The sequence below is a fragment of the Solenopsis invicta genome, chromosome 4, assembly GCF_016802725.1.
Source record: "Solenopsis invicta isolate M01_SB chromosome 4, UNIL_Sinv_3.0, whole genome shotgun sequence".
In the NCBI taxonomy this organism is placed as follows: Eukaryota; Metazoa; Arthropoda; class Insecta; order Hymenoptera; family Formicidae; genus Solenopsis; species Solenopsis invicta.
In genome coordinates, this window is record NC_052667.1 from 6,221,597 (window position 1) to 6,236,355 (window position 14,759).

Below are 14,759 nucleotides of genomic sequence, written 5' to 3' on the forward strand. Positions count from 1 at the left end.
CGTTTTATCGCGGAATTGTAAGCTATGTCGCCTCGCGATGCACCTACGTAATTTAATTCGTGCGCCCATCAGTTCTCTTCCAATCTCTCGTTCCTCTGATATAAACGCAAAAATAAGAAGCGTTCATTGTTGCACTTTAATCCTTATTTTTGTGCGCGAAACTTGTTAACGATGTTTCGCGCACGAACGTCTCGCGTTCTTGGAAATCTTGAAAGATGACGCCGACCGAAGCTGCATCACGTTTGTAATTTTGCATCATGTATTGCATTACATATTATTGGCACGTTTCCGATATGAAAATATATAAACCCGTGCATCCCTCTTCGCGACGAGTTCTTTACAGGTCGCTCTTTAAAGTTATCGTTTTACGAGAGCTGAGAAGACGCGATTCATTAAATCGGTGTTCTGGAAGACGCATCGTTGAAAGATGAGCCGCACAATGGTTTCAACTGCGAAGATTCTACTTTTACCGCTCGGAATCGTACTGTTAATTGCAGTGATATATTTTTCATCGAACAATTCTGAAGTAAGCGATTTCATCATCACGATGCATATCTAAATTTTTAAAAGTGGGATAAAATGAAAATACATTATAACTGAAACTTGTAAATTTTAGAAGCATTACTGAAACATATTTGAATAGTATATTAAAAGAAAAAGTAAATTGTAAATATATATTTCTTTTACTCTTTACATTTATTTTTCAAGTAATAAGATGTAAATTTTATCAAACATTGTATCTGCTTTATTAATCAATCTTTACATCGAGGTAATCACTTTTGCAGTACGCTGATGATACAGAAAACAACGTTGTGGAACCGCAGATAATCCAGCATCGAATGATTAGGCGAGCTACTATACATTACTGCAAGTGCAATCAGTACTACGATCAGGAAGAAGGACGTTGCCTGGGCGTTCCAGGAGGCGGTAAGGTACTTCACGTTGAAAACAGACGATCGTGCGGCATTAACGTTTTGAAGCCGCATTGCCGTAGCTCCCTGTATTATCACATCTGCAAGCGTGACAAGTCGATCCTGGCGCAATGCGCGAACAGGCAGATCTTCGACAATCGTCTACAGCGGTGCGTTTACTACGACTCAAGCAAATTAATTCCCAACATCATTTTACCGGTCAACTACATGCATTACGATCATGTTAACGTGCCGAGTTGCACGAGATCTGGCCGATTTCCCGTGCCCGGTCAGTGCTCCATGTTTTACACGTGCGACACGAATGGACATCGGTTCTATCAAAGCGTCTTCCGATGTCCACAAAACACGGGATACGAAATCAACAGAGGAGTCTGCAACATCGTGTCAGGCTGTGTGAACGATAACTCGGTGAATACCACGGTTTGTGTTCCCAATGCGCCGGGCGAGAATGTGGAATCTCCTAGACTGGGTGATGCCGCAGAAGGAAACGTAAAAGAAATCCCCGAAATACTCGACGAAAATAGAGCCAGCACGAATGATCCTGTTGTAGAAAGTGAGGAAACTGAAAACTCGAAGACTTACGATGACGCTATTGCTACTACCCCTGTAAATATAATAGGCACACTTTCAGAAAATAATTATAACGATAATGACAGCTCGTTGAAGCCAGTCGAAGAAGATCTAGTTCCTAATGGTATTGATGAAAAGATAATACATAGCCAAGCTCCGAACCCGCCTGAAATCGTGCAAAAAGCATTTGATGAAGAACAAAACGAAGACGGATTGTCATCACTATTAGGTTCACAGATTACGTCGCCATCGACGTCAGAATTCGATGACGCGCCGCATTCCATCACGACTCCTGTTACCTCGATCAACCCAGAGTATCGTACAAATACTGCAACTGTCGATAGTGAGACAACCGACACTGCGTCGTTCCCTTCGGATAGCTACCTATTGTCAAAATTAGGTGAAGAAACACAGGATGTAACCACGGAACGGTATGAAAATATCGAAGACAGCGCAGCGACGCTATCGAGTTTCAATACCGAAGCGACTGATACGTATCCAGCAATAAGTAATGTACCAGAAATAACAGATATTCCTTCAATTAGTGATGTACCATCCAAAATAAATGAAGAAATGCAAGATGCAATTATGGATAAAAACAATCCAGACAGCACAGTGATGCCATCGAATTTCAATGTAGATTCAACAGATTTATACCCAGCATCAGTAAGTAATGTGCCAGATTCTTCTCCAATCAGCAATGTGCCACCGAGTTTAGATGAAAAATTGCAAGATGCAGCAATGGAACAGTATGAAAATGAAGATAGTGTATTGACACCATCGAATTTCAATGTAGATTCAACAGATTTATACCCGGAATCAACAGTAAGTAATGTACCAGATTCTTCTCCAATCAGCAATGTGTCACCGAGTTTAGATGAAAAATTGCAAGATGCGGCAATGGAACAGTATGAAAATGAAGATAGTGTATTGACACCATCGAATTTCAATGTAGATTCAACAGATTTATACCCGGAATCAACAGTAAGTAATGTACCAGATTCTTCTCCAATCAGCAATGTGTCACCGAGTTTAGATGAAAAATTGCAAGATACAGCAACGGATCAAAATAAAAATTATGAAGACAGCGTATTGACAAAAAATTCCAATACAGATTTGATTGATTCGTATCCAACACCAACAATAAGTAATGTGCCAGATTCTTCTCCAATCAGCAATGTGTCACCAAGTTTAGATGAAAAATTGCAAGATGCGGCAATGGAACAGTACGAAAATGAAGATAGTGTATTGACACCATCGAATTTCAATGTAGATTCAACAGATTTATACCCGGAATCAACAGTAAGTAATGTACCAGATTCTTCTCCAATCAGCAATGTGTCACCGAGTTTAGATGAAAAATTGCAAGATACAGCAACGGATCAAAATAAAAATTATGAAGACAGCGTATTGACAAAAAATTCCAATACAGATTTGATTGATTCGTATCCAACACCAACAATAAGTAATGTGCCAGATTCTTCTCCAATCAGCAATGTGTCACCGAGTTTAGATGAAAAATTGCAAGATGCGGCAATGGAACAGTACGAAAATGAAGATAGTGTATTGACACCATCGAATTTCAATGTAGATTCAACAGATTTATACCCGGAATCAACAGTAAGTAATGTACCAGATTCTTCTCCAATCAGCAATGTGTCACCGAGTTTAGATGAAAAATTGCAAGATACAGCAACGGATCAAAATAAAAATTATGAAGACAGCGTATTGACAAAAAATTCCAATACAGATTTGATTGATTCGTATCCAACACCAACAATAAGTAATGTGCCAGATTCTTCTCTAATCAGTAATCTGTCACCGAGTTTAGATGAAAAATTACAAGAGTCGTCTGAACAGTATAAAAATGGTGAAGATAGCGTACTGACACCATCGAATTTCAATACAAATGCAGATGATTTATACCCGGCACCAACAGCAGGTAATGTATCAGAATCTTTTCCAATCAGTGATGTGTCACCGAATATAGATGAAAAGTTACAAGATGACATTACAGAACAGTATAGAAATAACGAAGATAGCGCAGTGACACCATCGAATTTCAATACAGATTCGATTAATTTGTATCCGACATCGACAGTAACTGATGTACCAGAATCGTTTCCGGTCAGTGATGTGTCACAGATTATAGATGAAAAAATGCAAAATACAGCCACAGAACAGTCTGGAAATAACGAAGATAGCGTATCGAATTTCAACACAGATTCGATTGATCTCTATCCTACATCGAGTAGTATATCAGAATCCTCTCCAATTAGTGACACGTTATCGAAATTAGATGAAGAAACTCAAAACATAGCTCCAGAAATGAACAGAAAAGAAGACAGAGCAGTAACATTATCAAATTTGAGTGCTGAAGTAGTTGATCCGAATCTAACATCAGCGTTAAATGATGCACCAGCAACCATAGATAGTCCAAACAATGACGATTTTGACGTATTATCCTCTACACCCGCAATTTTGCCGCCAGAAGCAGCTGTTGATCAGCCTACCACGGAAGAATTATCCGAAGCTGTTCCTACGATTGACAATAAATTTGCAGACGTTAGTATGTCTACGCCGGATCAAGTCGAAAGTGTTTCTACGCCGTATTTACCCGAGAATACCGATGATTTAACACCGATGACAGATCCAAGATCGACTTTGATTTCGGAAGATATAACTGCACCAATGGATGTTACTGCAGCTACAATACCTTCCATACAAGACTCACCTATTTCAGACACAGATTTGGTAACGCAAAATGGTAAGGATAGCACGGAAGCATCTCCTGTTTCTCTCACTGAATAAGATTCTCTAATAATGTAAAGAAATGTATACTTTAAATTCATAAATTATAACTTATAAATTATACTTTTGTTAGATTATATAAATATATTGTTGAAAGGTATATATACATTTATATATAATACGAATATTATATATAGATAAAATAATAATTTATTGTATAACAATTTATAATTTGATTCCCGTTTCTGAGGTAGTTATGAGCAATTTACATACTACATAAATCCACTTTTCTATACGTACATCAAAGTATAGAGAAAAAATTATTTTATAAAACGGGAAAATACAATAATAAATATAATACCTTCTTACCGATTCACATTAATTGTTTGTATCAATAATTTCCATGTTCTAACATAAGTCTTATCACATCCATGCATTATTACATGTTCTCTTTCTCCTGCTGGTTAACGAGTGTATAATATACTCCTTTGCGTTTAATTAATTCCGAATGCGTGCCCAACTTTAAGAAAAAATATATTATTTATATATTATGTATCTATATAATGACGTGACAATAATTTCATTGATTAAAGTATACCTCTACAATAACACCGCGTTGTAACACGACGATTACGTCAGCTCCTTTAATGGTACTTAACCTATGAGCGATCACAAGCACTGTTCTACCTCTCGTAACATTTTCAATCGCTTTTTGAACGACTTTCTCACTTTCATAATCCAACGCGCTAAACACAGAAAAATATATAAATATTACAGATCCTTTATATAATCTCACTGCTATTCCTACCTTGTTGCCTCATCCAGAATTAAAACAGATGGTTGCTTCAACAAAGCTCTGGCAATAGCAACCCGTTGCTTTTGTCCACCAGAAAGCTGCGTACCTCTTTCACCAACCTCGGTCGCATAGCTGTCTGGGAATTTCAGTATGAACTCGTGCGCGTTTGCCTCTTTAGCTGCCTCGATAACCTAAATTAATTAAATTTATATGTAAAATTAGTTTATACAGTATTTATTTCAATTATTAATTTCAATATTGTTTTTACCTCTTCATCTGTTGCATCTTGCCTCCCGTATCTAATATTTTCCAGAATACTGGTAGCGAATAGAGTAGGCTCTTGATTTATGTAGCCCAAAACATTGCCTCTGAGATAACTCGAGTTAAGAGATTTTATATCTCGATCGTCAATAGTAATGGAGCCTTCATCAACATCGTAAAATCTGTACCAATTTACATAAAAATTTAAAAATTTATACACAGTAATCAGATCGTTACAGATCGTACCTTTCTAATAATACAGCTACTGTTGATTTACCATTGCCGCTGGTACCGACAATAGCCACGGTTTTCCCAGCGGGAATGTTCAAATTGAAATTCTTTAAAATAACGGTATCGGGTCTAGTAGGGTAACTGAAAGTCACATCTTTGAAAACTATATTCCCTGCTAAAGATTTATCCGCGATTACGTCACCACCGATCATCATTGGCGAAGGCGGCATATCTAAGTACTAAAAAAAAAGATGTAACAAGATATAGTTTTTAACTTAAAATAAAATTGTACAATCATAATAAAATTACCTGGAAAACTCTGGCTCCTGCACTTTGCCCCCTGACGAAGGTTCCGAAGAGCACAGACAACTGACCCAAAGACTTTTGTATGGTTTGTGTAGCCATCAGAAAGGCCATGAGATTACCCGGAGACAATTGTCCCGTGGAGAGTAACTGTCCGCCAAGATACAACGTAGAAAGCAAGATACCATTGAGCAGTAAATTCGTCCCCGCTTGGAAGAAACTTATGCCAAAACCTAATCGTTCGTACAAATCGGACGAATATTCGATCTCTTTGTAAAACATCTCCGCCTCTTTTTCCTCCGCGGCGAAAGCTCTCACCTGATAAAAGATGGAAATGTAAAAGGTGTGATATTAAAATTTTGGTAGGATACCTTTTCAGATGATTATCTTTCTACCGTTCGGATGTTCTGTATGGCTTCCTCGCACACGGCGGTGGATTTTGCGACTTGATTTTGCGCCTCCATCGATAGCTTACGCAAACTTCTTCCCAGAAGAGTACCAATAAAAATTATCGGAGGTAAACTGAATACCACAAGAGTGGTCAATTGCGGTGATATCACTATTACAGAGACGACACAACCAATAATTTGTGTGAGGCTTCTCAGTCCTTGAGATATGCAGATTTTAAACGAGCTTTTAAAATCTTGAATATCACTGGTCAATCGACTTACTATTTCACCAGAGCGCGTCTTGTCAAAGAACGCTATGTCTTGCATAATAATGGACTTGAACAAATCCTGACGTAAGCTCACTGCAACCCTTTCACCAACATGTGAAAGAGTATAAATATATACAAAGGTAAAAAATGCCTTGAAACGTAAATATCAGAATTTATGTAGACAAATATAGAATTTTAGACATCAAAAGACAAGGAACGTTATTCTAATTATTTTACGTACTTGTGCAATGTACATGCGGCCCAAATTAAAAGCTGGTTGAGTAAGCTGCGAAATGACTTGCTTCACAGATTCATTTTTGTTCTGACATATTTCCGTCAGCACATTTATGACATTTCCAACGCACTGTGGTATTTGTATGTTTAACAGTGCAACTATTAATGCACTCTATAAGTATGGATTGTCAGAATGTTATTTACAACAATAAATTTGTCAATTACTTTTGTACATTTATAAATACTCACTGACAGTGCTAGTAATAAATACCAGATATGTGGATACAAGTACTTGAAAAATTTTGCCCACTCAAAGGTCAATTCAGGATTGCTCGGAATGACCGGACTTATATCACTTATTCTTTTAGCCTCTTTACAAAATACAATTTGATCACGTGACTTCAAGATACAAGCAGCTGTTATTCCAAGTCCACTAAAGCCAAATTTCAATAGACATGAAGAAAGCTTTGGCTTGTTCACCTTTTCGGTGGCATATTTTTGAGAAATTTTACTAAATTCACGCTTTGCAGTTCTCCATACATTCTGGCTCCTTCCTTGCAGAACAAACTTCTGCAAGGAATATCTGAAATTAATAAAAGTTGATTTAACACGATATCATTGAAATGATGAGCTTGCTTAGAGTTATCAAACATCTTATTTAGGAAGATATGTTCTACAATTTAATTTATGTTCATTTCTTATTCTTAGAATTAGAAAAGGGTAAAAAGTAAATTAATTTATATTGGTAAAAACGGATATGTTATAGTAAGAGTAATCTAACAAACAAAAATGAATTGAAAGATAAAAATTTATTTTGACATTTTTGAATTTGCACTTTAGATTTCAAATACAATTGAATTAAAAAAAATAATAAAATGAGACATGAATCCAAGTTTGAAATAATAAATAAAGCATTTTATGTTTAAATTTATTTGAAACCAAAAATAATATAATGAGAACATAAATCTATCCCAATCCAAAATGATGTAACAGTGCATTTTGTATTCCAATCTATTTGAGTCCATTTGAATCTAAAAATACTCTGGGATTCTAAAATGCAGACTCGGATAAAGTAAAATAAATTGCAAATTTTACTTTATTTAAGTTTATTTTTATTTGAGAAAATAATTGTACATTTTATATAAAAAGAATATGAAAATAAAATAAAAAGACGATGTTATATAATATCCTGTAACACAGTAATTTATATAAGCATGTTAAACTTTAAGAAATTGTCATTTTCTTCACTCGTGTCCTTCATTAACATTTTCCACAAAAATTTATTTCTTAACTGCTATTTTGTGAGATTTGGATCCTAAGTTTATTGTATTAAATAATTTTATTCCTATAATTATAATTTAGGATTTTAATATACAATATATAATATTTATATTTTTTATCTAATACTATGTCTCTAGCAAGATTTACGCAATGGAATTAAATGCAATATAAAAATAGTGATTACCTCGAAAGCGTAGATTCATTACTAATGCAAGTGAATAACGCAGCTCGTAACACAGACATTCCTCTGATATAATTCCTTTGATATTATCGACCTGACACCTGTCTATTATGCCGGCATATGCCTCGTGTATATTTCTCGTTTATTAAATTCACGATTACGCATCACTATTAATAATCACTGTATTAATTTTCTCGCGAGACGTGACGGCGGAATATTCTTTTTAATTCGCCGGACAAAGTTAGGCTAATAATATCGTGACCAAAGGCGCCGCCATGTTTCGCGGCGACTGTCGCGCGTTCCATAAGTCGCCCACAGATGGCGCTGGACGTACCACACGGAGGTGGTTGGCCAGGTCTTTTCGCGCGCGTATGGCGCACGCACTGGCGGCTCGTAGCGAAGTGCGCGTTTCGAAATTCGTAACAATTCGCGTAGAAATGAGTCGAAACGACGAATTTATCCTCGATATTTTGTCCTCAGCAGCGCCTGACGAAAAATCCCGAGGAATGCGGTTTCATGGGGCGCGGCTGCGACAATCTCGCATTCGGAGGAAACGAGATGGAGCGGATTGGCGACGAACGATGGAATGCATCGCGTTTTGCAAGGTGAGAGCTTCATGTTTGTGGACAAAATGCGCGACAGACGCGCACGGGCTGCGGACCACTTGACGCTACAACTGCTTCGCAGCATTTGATTAATCGATTGGAGCAAAGAGCTTTACTAATTGATCAATTAAAGTATGCTTCGAAGTGCTTGTAGCGTCAAGTGGGCCGTAAATAGCCACGAAGAGAAATGGCAATTGATACGTCATGTACAAACGAATACCATGCGTCGAACACCCCTCGTTGAAATTATTAAACCTCTATTATATTAATCCTGAAAACTTTTTAGAATTTTTTACATATATAGAAAAAATTAATATTAAATCAACAAAATTTGTTTCATATATTAGCAGGAGTATAAAATCTTCTTGAAAGAATATATATTATAATTTTAAATGAACATAATTTGTTTACATGAAGAAAATTTTTCTCTTCATGTAAACAAATTATGTCTGTTTAAGATTATAAAATCTTTCAAGATTTTATATTCTTGCTTATATATGAAACAATGAATTATTGATTTGATACTAAATTTTTTTTTGTGTACGTGTGTGATTTTTGTAAAATATATTCTATTATTCATACGAAAGTCAGAAGTTTTTTAAAAAGTCATAAAATTATACACATTCTGAAAAATTCTGAAATTTAAAATAAAAATTCTAAAAAATTTTTATGCAAGTTTTAAAAATTTTTTAAATGTCTGTATGATTTACGATTTTTTAGAATATTTCTTAAATTTTTTATACTAATTGGAAATATTTTTCAGAAATCCTGAGAAAGTCTATATCTTAACATTTTTTCTACTTTTGAATTCTGAAATATTTTAATGTTTATTTAAAAAATTTGAGAAATTTTCTAAAGTTATAAAGTTATGTACATTCTGAATAATTTTGTAATTTACATAAAATATCTGAAAACATTTTTATATAATTTTTCAGAATGTTTATATAAATTTATGAAATTTGTAAAAATTTTCTATAATTTTATAGTTTTTCAGAATATTTTTTAGATTTTTTATACAAATATTAATATATTTTGGGATTTACGTGTATAAAAAATTTAAAAAAAAGATGTAAATTATCTCAGTATTTTTGTAAAATGTTTCAATTTATATAAAAATTTAAAGAAAAATTTTTATTTGAATAATATATATATATGTATATATAATCTCAGTATTTTTGTAAAATGTTTCAATTTATATAAAAATTTAAAGAAAAATTTTTATTTGAATAATATATATATATGTATATATAATTACTCAATATTCTTGTTGATTATTCAAAACTTAAAAAAAAAATGTACGTATTCGACAAAAAAGTATTATCCGTAACGATAGAACGGAGAGAAATGATTGCAATTACGCTCATCGTTTATCTCGTGACAGATCGATATGTAGGTGTAGAATCCGGTATATCCGAACATATATATTTTCGCGAGAGATCTTCATTAGTCCGATCGTCGGAGAGTCGTAATTTACTCTTGACTCGCCGACGTCTGTAGAACTCGTCGCTCTTTTTTATTCGCAACTTTTCCCGGAAGTTTGCCACGTGGCGCGAGAACTCCGTTCCCCGGTATCTTCCGCGTCGCGATTAAGTGGCGTTTACGCTCTTTTGAGCGGCAGAAGCGAACTTCGATCAGTAAGCTAATACCTGGACGAAGAAAGGCTCGAAAATTGTACCTCGGCGACGGCGAGGGATCCTCGCCGTCTCGTTCGCGTGAATGGCGCGCGTTGGGCCTTAAAAGAGCTAATCGCCCCGGCTAACTCTTTGAGCGACGCGAGTTAACGACGCGTATTTATGTATTCGCCGCGTTTAATTGCCCGTACGGTTATTAGAGCTACTCTCTGTGTGCTTCCCGCTGGTCGAACGCCGCACTCGCGATGAGTATTTAAATCGTTACGCGCACTCGTACGCGCGGAATCCGCCTGATCGGGCGAGATAAAAGTGGCTGTGAAGAAATACTATGCATCGCTCTTTCGTCCCACGATCATTTAATTCGGATTGATGGTTTGAAGCAGCAGGGATTTTTCTATATCGAAGAGAAAACCTTTTTTTTCCGCAGAACCTAGTCTCTTCTTTTGTTTTGAGAAACTTGAAGCTTTTGTAATCATATAGAATTGCTATGCTGAAGTTTACGTTTCTATCCGCATTCTATATTAACACGGAAAAGAATAAAATTTTTAGAATTACAATGAGAAAAGAGTTTATCAAAGAGATAATAATAATAATGTAGTCAGGATAATTAACCAAGCTTTAATGAAATAAATTCAATTAAATGTTTCGATTAGCATAACTAAAGATTTATTAATACTTAGTAATTGTTTAATAACCGTTTAGTAATCAATTGATTATTATGTTTAGTTGCTATTAGTATAATTAATAAATATTTCTAAATGTTTGGTTACATCAATCATTTGATTGAAATTATTTCACCAAAAATTGATTGTTATTCTCTTGGACTTTTTTTTAATATAAATCTTAATTTTATCAGATCCGAGGATCGTGTATATTATTTTAAACTTTCACGTTTTTTTGAAAAAAACAGTACAATTATAAGATTATTTATGTACAGACTTTAAAGAACTCTATAGATTCTAGACTCTTTGAGAGTTTTGTTTTTTACAATGGATTAATTTATAACAATTTTATGCCACAGTGAAGAGAGGAAGATAGAAAATGTGCACTGAAAGAAAGAATTTAGTAATATTAATCAAGCCTAGATGGTTGTTATTAAGCTTTGATGAAATAATATCAATTAAATGTTTTATTAATATAATCAAATATTTAGTGATTATATTAATCAAACTATTACTAAATATTTGGTTATATTAACTGAATATTTTATCGAAAGTATTTTATCAAAGCTTAGTAACTTATCTAGGCTTGATTATTATTATGCTGAAAAAAAAGATACTTCAAATTTATTTTATTGAAACAAATCTTTAATTAAATACGAAATAAAATTTTATTTCTAGCAAATAATCATTTAAGAAAAACAAATATATTATACGGAACTATACCAAATTCTATTTATGTAAAGATTACTAAATATTTTTATATACGTAGCCATTACATTACTTTGACTCTGCTTGATAATAGCATTCACATTAATGCGCTTTTTTATTCTAATTGTTCTTTATGTAGTTTATATTGTTCACACATAACCGAAACTTTTACCGTTCAAAGTAAACAAAATATCATTACTATAAAATTGAATATTGGATCGAAGCTACTTTCGTCCATTTAGCTTTTAGCTCTTGCCTTATAACGCGCGAGAGAGGAAATTTCGTTACAGAAAAATTGGTCTTTCAGACACTTAAGCGAATCGGTGATAATAATCTATTCTGCCTGCTACTTTTTATTTCATTTTTCATACTTTCTGAAAAGTATGAAAAATCTAGCACTTTTTTTTGCTAACAAAAGAGATTCTATATTTCTCTGACACTTTATCTATTTTTATTATTATACGAGAATAGAATTCCGGGTAATAAAGAAAAATCGTTACATGTACTAACTTAGCTTTTAAAAAGATACGCTAAGATTCAAAAAAAGAAGCCCCATACCATTTTCGATCTCACTCGGTGCAAATTGTTTACCATACTTGTGCATATACTATACTACTGAAGTTTCCTTTAGTTTTCTTCTTTCTCATAATTTATCTCGTAGAGTAGGGCGGCGAGTTGTCAGAGCGCGTGTTTTTCAAGAATGCTCTTTACGAATGCTGGAAGAATATCTTGCAAACGAGTTTGCGTCATCCGCGGCACTCAACGTACTCCGAGAACGGCGGGAACTTCACATTAAGCCCTGCCTCTCGGATCTACCATCGAGTCGAGGTCACCCTTTTAACCCAGATTTGTGGTATTTGCTGATTGTCCGCCTTATCGTCGCTCTTTAATATTTCCTAATTTATGATGACCTGAGATTTTTTTGAGATTTAGCACAGTAACCATCAAAGTGTAATGGGAGAAAGAGTCTTATCATATTCGTGACGAACTTTTATAGAATTAATTTAATAATTTATGTTTATTACGTATTAGAATAATGATTATGAAGATTTAGACCGGTATTCATAAGTCGCAAATAATTTTAAATCTTTGAAAGAAAAAAAATCAATGAATGAATGAATGAATCTGTAATTAAAAGAATGTATGGGTCATATCTCAAAATAATAACAAAAAATATAAAAATTTCATAGAATATTCTAATATTACGTTTGAATATCTGTAAAATTGGAGCACAATTTATTTATTTATTTAAAAGATACTTAATTTTTTGTTTACTCATTGTTATGTAAAATCGCGTTTTGCAGTACTTATTTGATGAGAAAATAGCATTACCAGTTAAATCAAAATTTTTACACATACTAATAAAACTCTAATATATTCATGCAAAAATTTATTTAAATCCATTTACTCGTTTGAAAGTTATTTATTTAAAACTTCAGCAAAATATAGTAAGTAATTTTTACTGCAAAAACCATTATAAACCAAATTTTTCATTATTTTTTTCTTTGTAGCTAGTTTCAGTGCCAACATTCGGGTATATGCGATTAAAATTTTTTATTGTTGATTAGGAAAAAAAAATAAACCTAGACTTTATTTTTTAAATTTCGATAACCTTTAGCTCGTATTGCGTAGTCAAAACATTCTTAATTATGCTTTCAAAGATGGAAAATTACTTATGACTATAGATACCGGCTTTAAAATCTTATTGATCCTCTAGGTCTGCAAATTGAATAGAGAGTTTGTTGCTTATATCTTAATGGTAAATAAATATTAATGCAATATAAAAACTTTTCAAATAACAATGTAAACATAAAATGATAAGAATATACGTATTTCAAGTTAGGAAACGCGACTGAGCGTTGAAGAGTTAAATATAGCTTATATTTCCTTAAACTTAAATAATAGCACTTTGGACCAGAACCATCGTATCAGATGTAAAGGAAACGCGCGTTATTTTGCGTACGAAAATATTTCGTAATAAAATATTTTGTGATACAATGCGCAAAATCGGCGCGTACTTCGCATAAGAATCCAATATCGCGGCGGACAGAGATTTTTCGTAGGAAATCCGCTGGCTCGTCGACAGAGCGAGGAAAGACAGTAAAAGAAAGAAAACGAGAAAGGGTGAGGGAGGAGAGAGAGCGGAGAGGGAGCGAGCGTGGGAGAGAAAGGGAGAATTCAAGTATAAGCGCCGTACAACTGCGACAGTTTGCCGCGCCGCGACGGCCGAAGAATGGACCAAATGAAGCCTTCTAAATTTCAACACCCTCTTCGTCGCGCGAGTCTCTCTACCCTCCCTCTCACCCTTCGTCCTCGTCGCACGAGCGGAGTCCGCGGGTCGCGGCGGCGACGGCGGCGACGGCAGCGGCGGCGGCGGTGGCGGGTACGAGAGAGCCCCGTCGTCCGTGAAACGCACGCGGTGCCGGCGTACGACGGGGTGGCGATGACGCAAAGTCAGCGCGGGCCAATGGACTCGGTTCTGGAAACAGCCGGAACGGTGCACGACTGCCGGCTCGCGATTGGGCGTGGCTCCAAGGGGGGCACCCCCTCGGCTCTCCGCTGCCGGGGTGGGGTGGGGGAAATCCCCAAAGTGTGCCCCGGGGTGTAATATCATACCGCTAGGTGGATAAATAGACGTAGCGCGAGGCTACGTCGGCGCGCCGACGGGAGGGTAGAGACGGAGGGGGTGGAGGGGGGATGGAGAGGCCGCGGATAGGAAGGGAGATGACGGACGGAGGAAAGTAGGGGGAAGAGACGGAGGTTTCGGGGATATGCGAAACGCGCGTAGGGAGGATACGGCGAAGAAGGAGGAGGATGGGGGGAGGTCGCGGATGGTTGCTCGAGGCCAACCGGGGAAGAGGTGGGGTCCAGGTCTGGTTAGAAAATGGTCGCGAGGGGCACCGAGGACCAGGGGGAGGGGGGGAGGAGCGGATGCGGGGCGCACACGGGAGGTAA

General features: G+C 35.7%; 2 protein-coding genes across 3 annotated transcripts; one reads left to right on the plus strand and one right to left on the minus strand.

Annotated features, from left to right (window-relative positions):
- The first annotated feature begins 27 nt into the window (after positions 1 to 27).
- On the plus strand, positions 28 to 4,629 carry LOC105196231 (cell wall protein DAN4). 2 transcript variants are annotated; one of them, XM_039448782.1, is made up of 3 exons: positions 28 to 526; positions 786 to 2,343; positions 2,980 to 4,629. In XM_039448782.1, exons 1-3 carry the CDS (start codon positions 428 to 430, stop codon positions 4,311 to 4,313), a joined length of 2,991 nt encoding a protein of 996 aa, XP_039304716.1. In that variant the 5' UTR covers positions 28 to 427; the 3' UTR covers positions 4,314 to 4,629. The 2 variants fall into 2 exon arrangements, with proteins under 2 accessions (XP_039304716.1, XP_039304715.1); XM_039448781.1 differs by having other exon boundaries at positions 786 to 4,629.
- On the minus strand, positions 4,446 to 8,468 carry LOC105196232 (mitochondrial potassium channel ATP-binding subunit). Its single transcript, XM_011162042.3, has 10 exons — positions 8,202 to 8,468; positions 6,986 to 7,319; positions 6,744 to 6,908; positions 6,240 to 6,653; positions 5,851 to 6,162; positions 5,557 to 5,780; positions 5,318 to 5,492; positions 5,062 to 5,240; positions 4,852 to 4,999; positions 4,446 to 4,773 (listed from the first exon to the last, which is right to left on the minus strand). The coding sequence occupies exons 1-10, from the start codon at positions 8,258 to 8,260 to the stop codon at positions 4,693 to 4,695; spliced, it is 2,091 nt and encodes a 696-aa protein (XP_011160344.1). The 5' UTR covers positions 8,261 to 8,468; the 3' UTR covers positions 4,446 to 4,692.
- Positions 8,469 to 14,759: the final 6,291 nt, after the last annotated feature.

Excerpts from the sequence above, each read along its gene's own strand:
- LOC105196232 (XM_011162042.3), bottom strand. The coding sequence starts at position 8,260 with ATGTCTGTGTTACGAGCTGCGTTATTCACTTGCATTAGTAATGAATCT. Across the intron at positions 6,909-6,985 it reads ATTTATTACTAGCACTGTCA|AGTGCATTAATAGTTGCACT; the intron begins GTGAGTATTTAT and ends CCATACTTATAG. Across the intron at positions 5,241-5,317 it reads AAGATGCAACAGATGAAGAG|GTTATCGAGGCAGCTAAAGA; the intron begins GTAAAAACAATA and ends TAATTAATTTAG.
- LOC105196231 (XM_039448781.1), top strand. The coding sequence starts at position 428 with ATGAGCCGCACAATGGTTTCAACTGCGAAGATTCTACTTTTACCGCTC. Across the intron at positions 527-785 it reads TTTCATCGAACAATTCTGAA|TACGCTGATGATACAGAAAA; the intron begins GTAAGCGATTTC and ends TCACTTTTGCAG.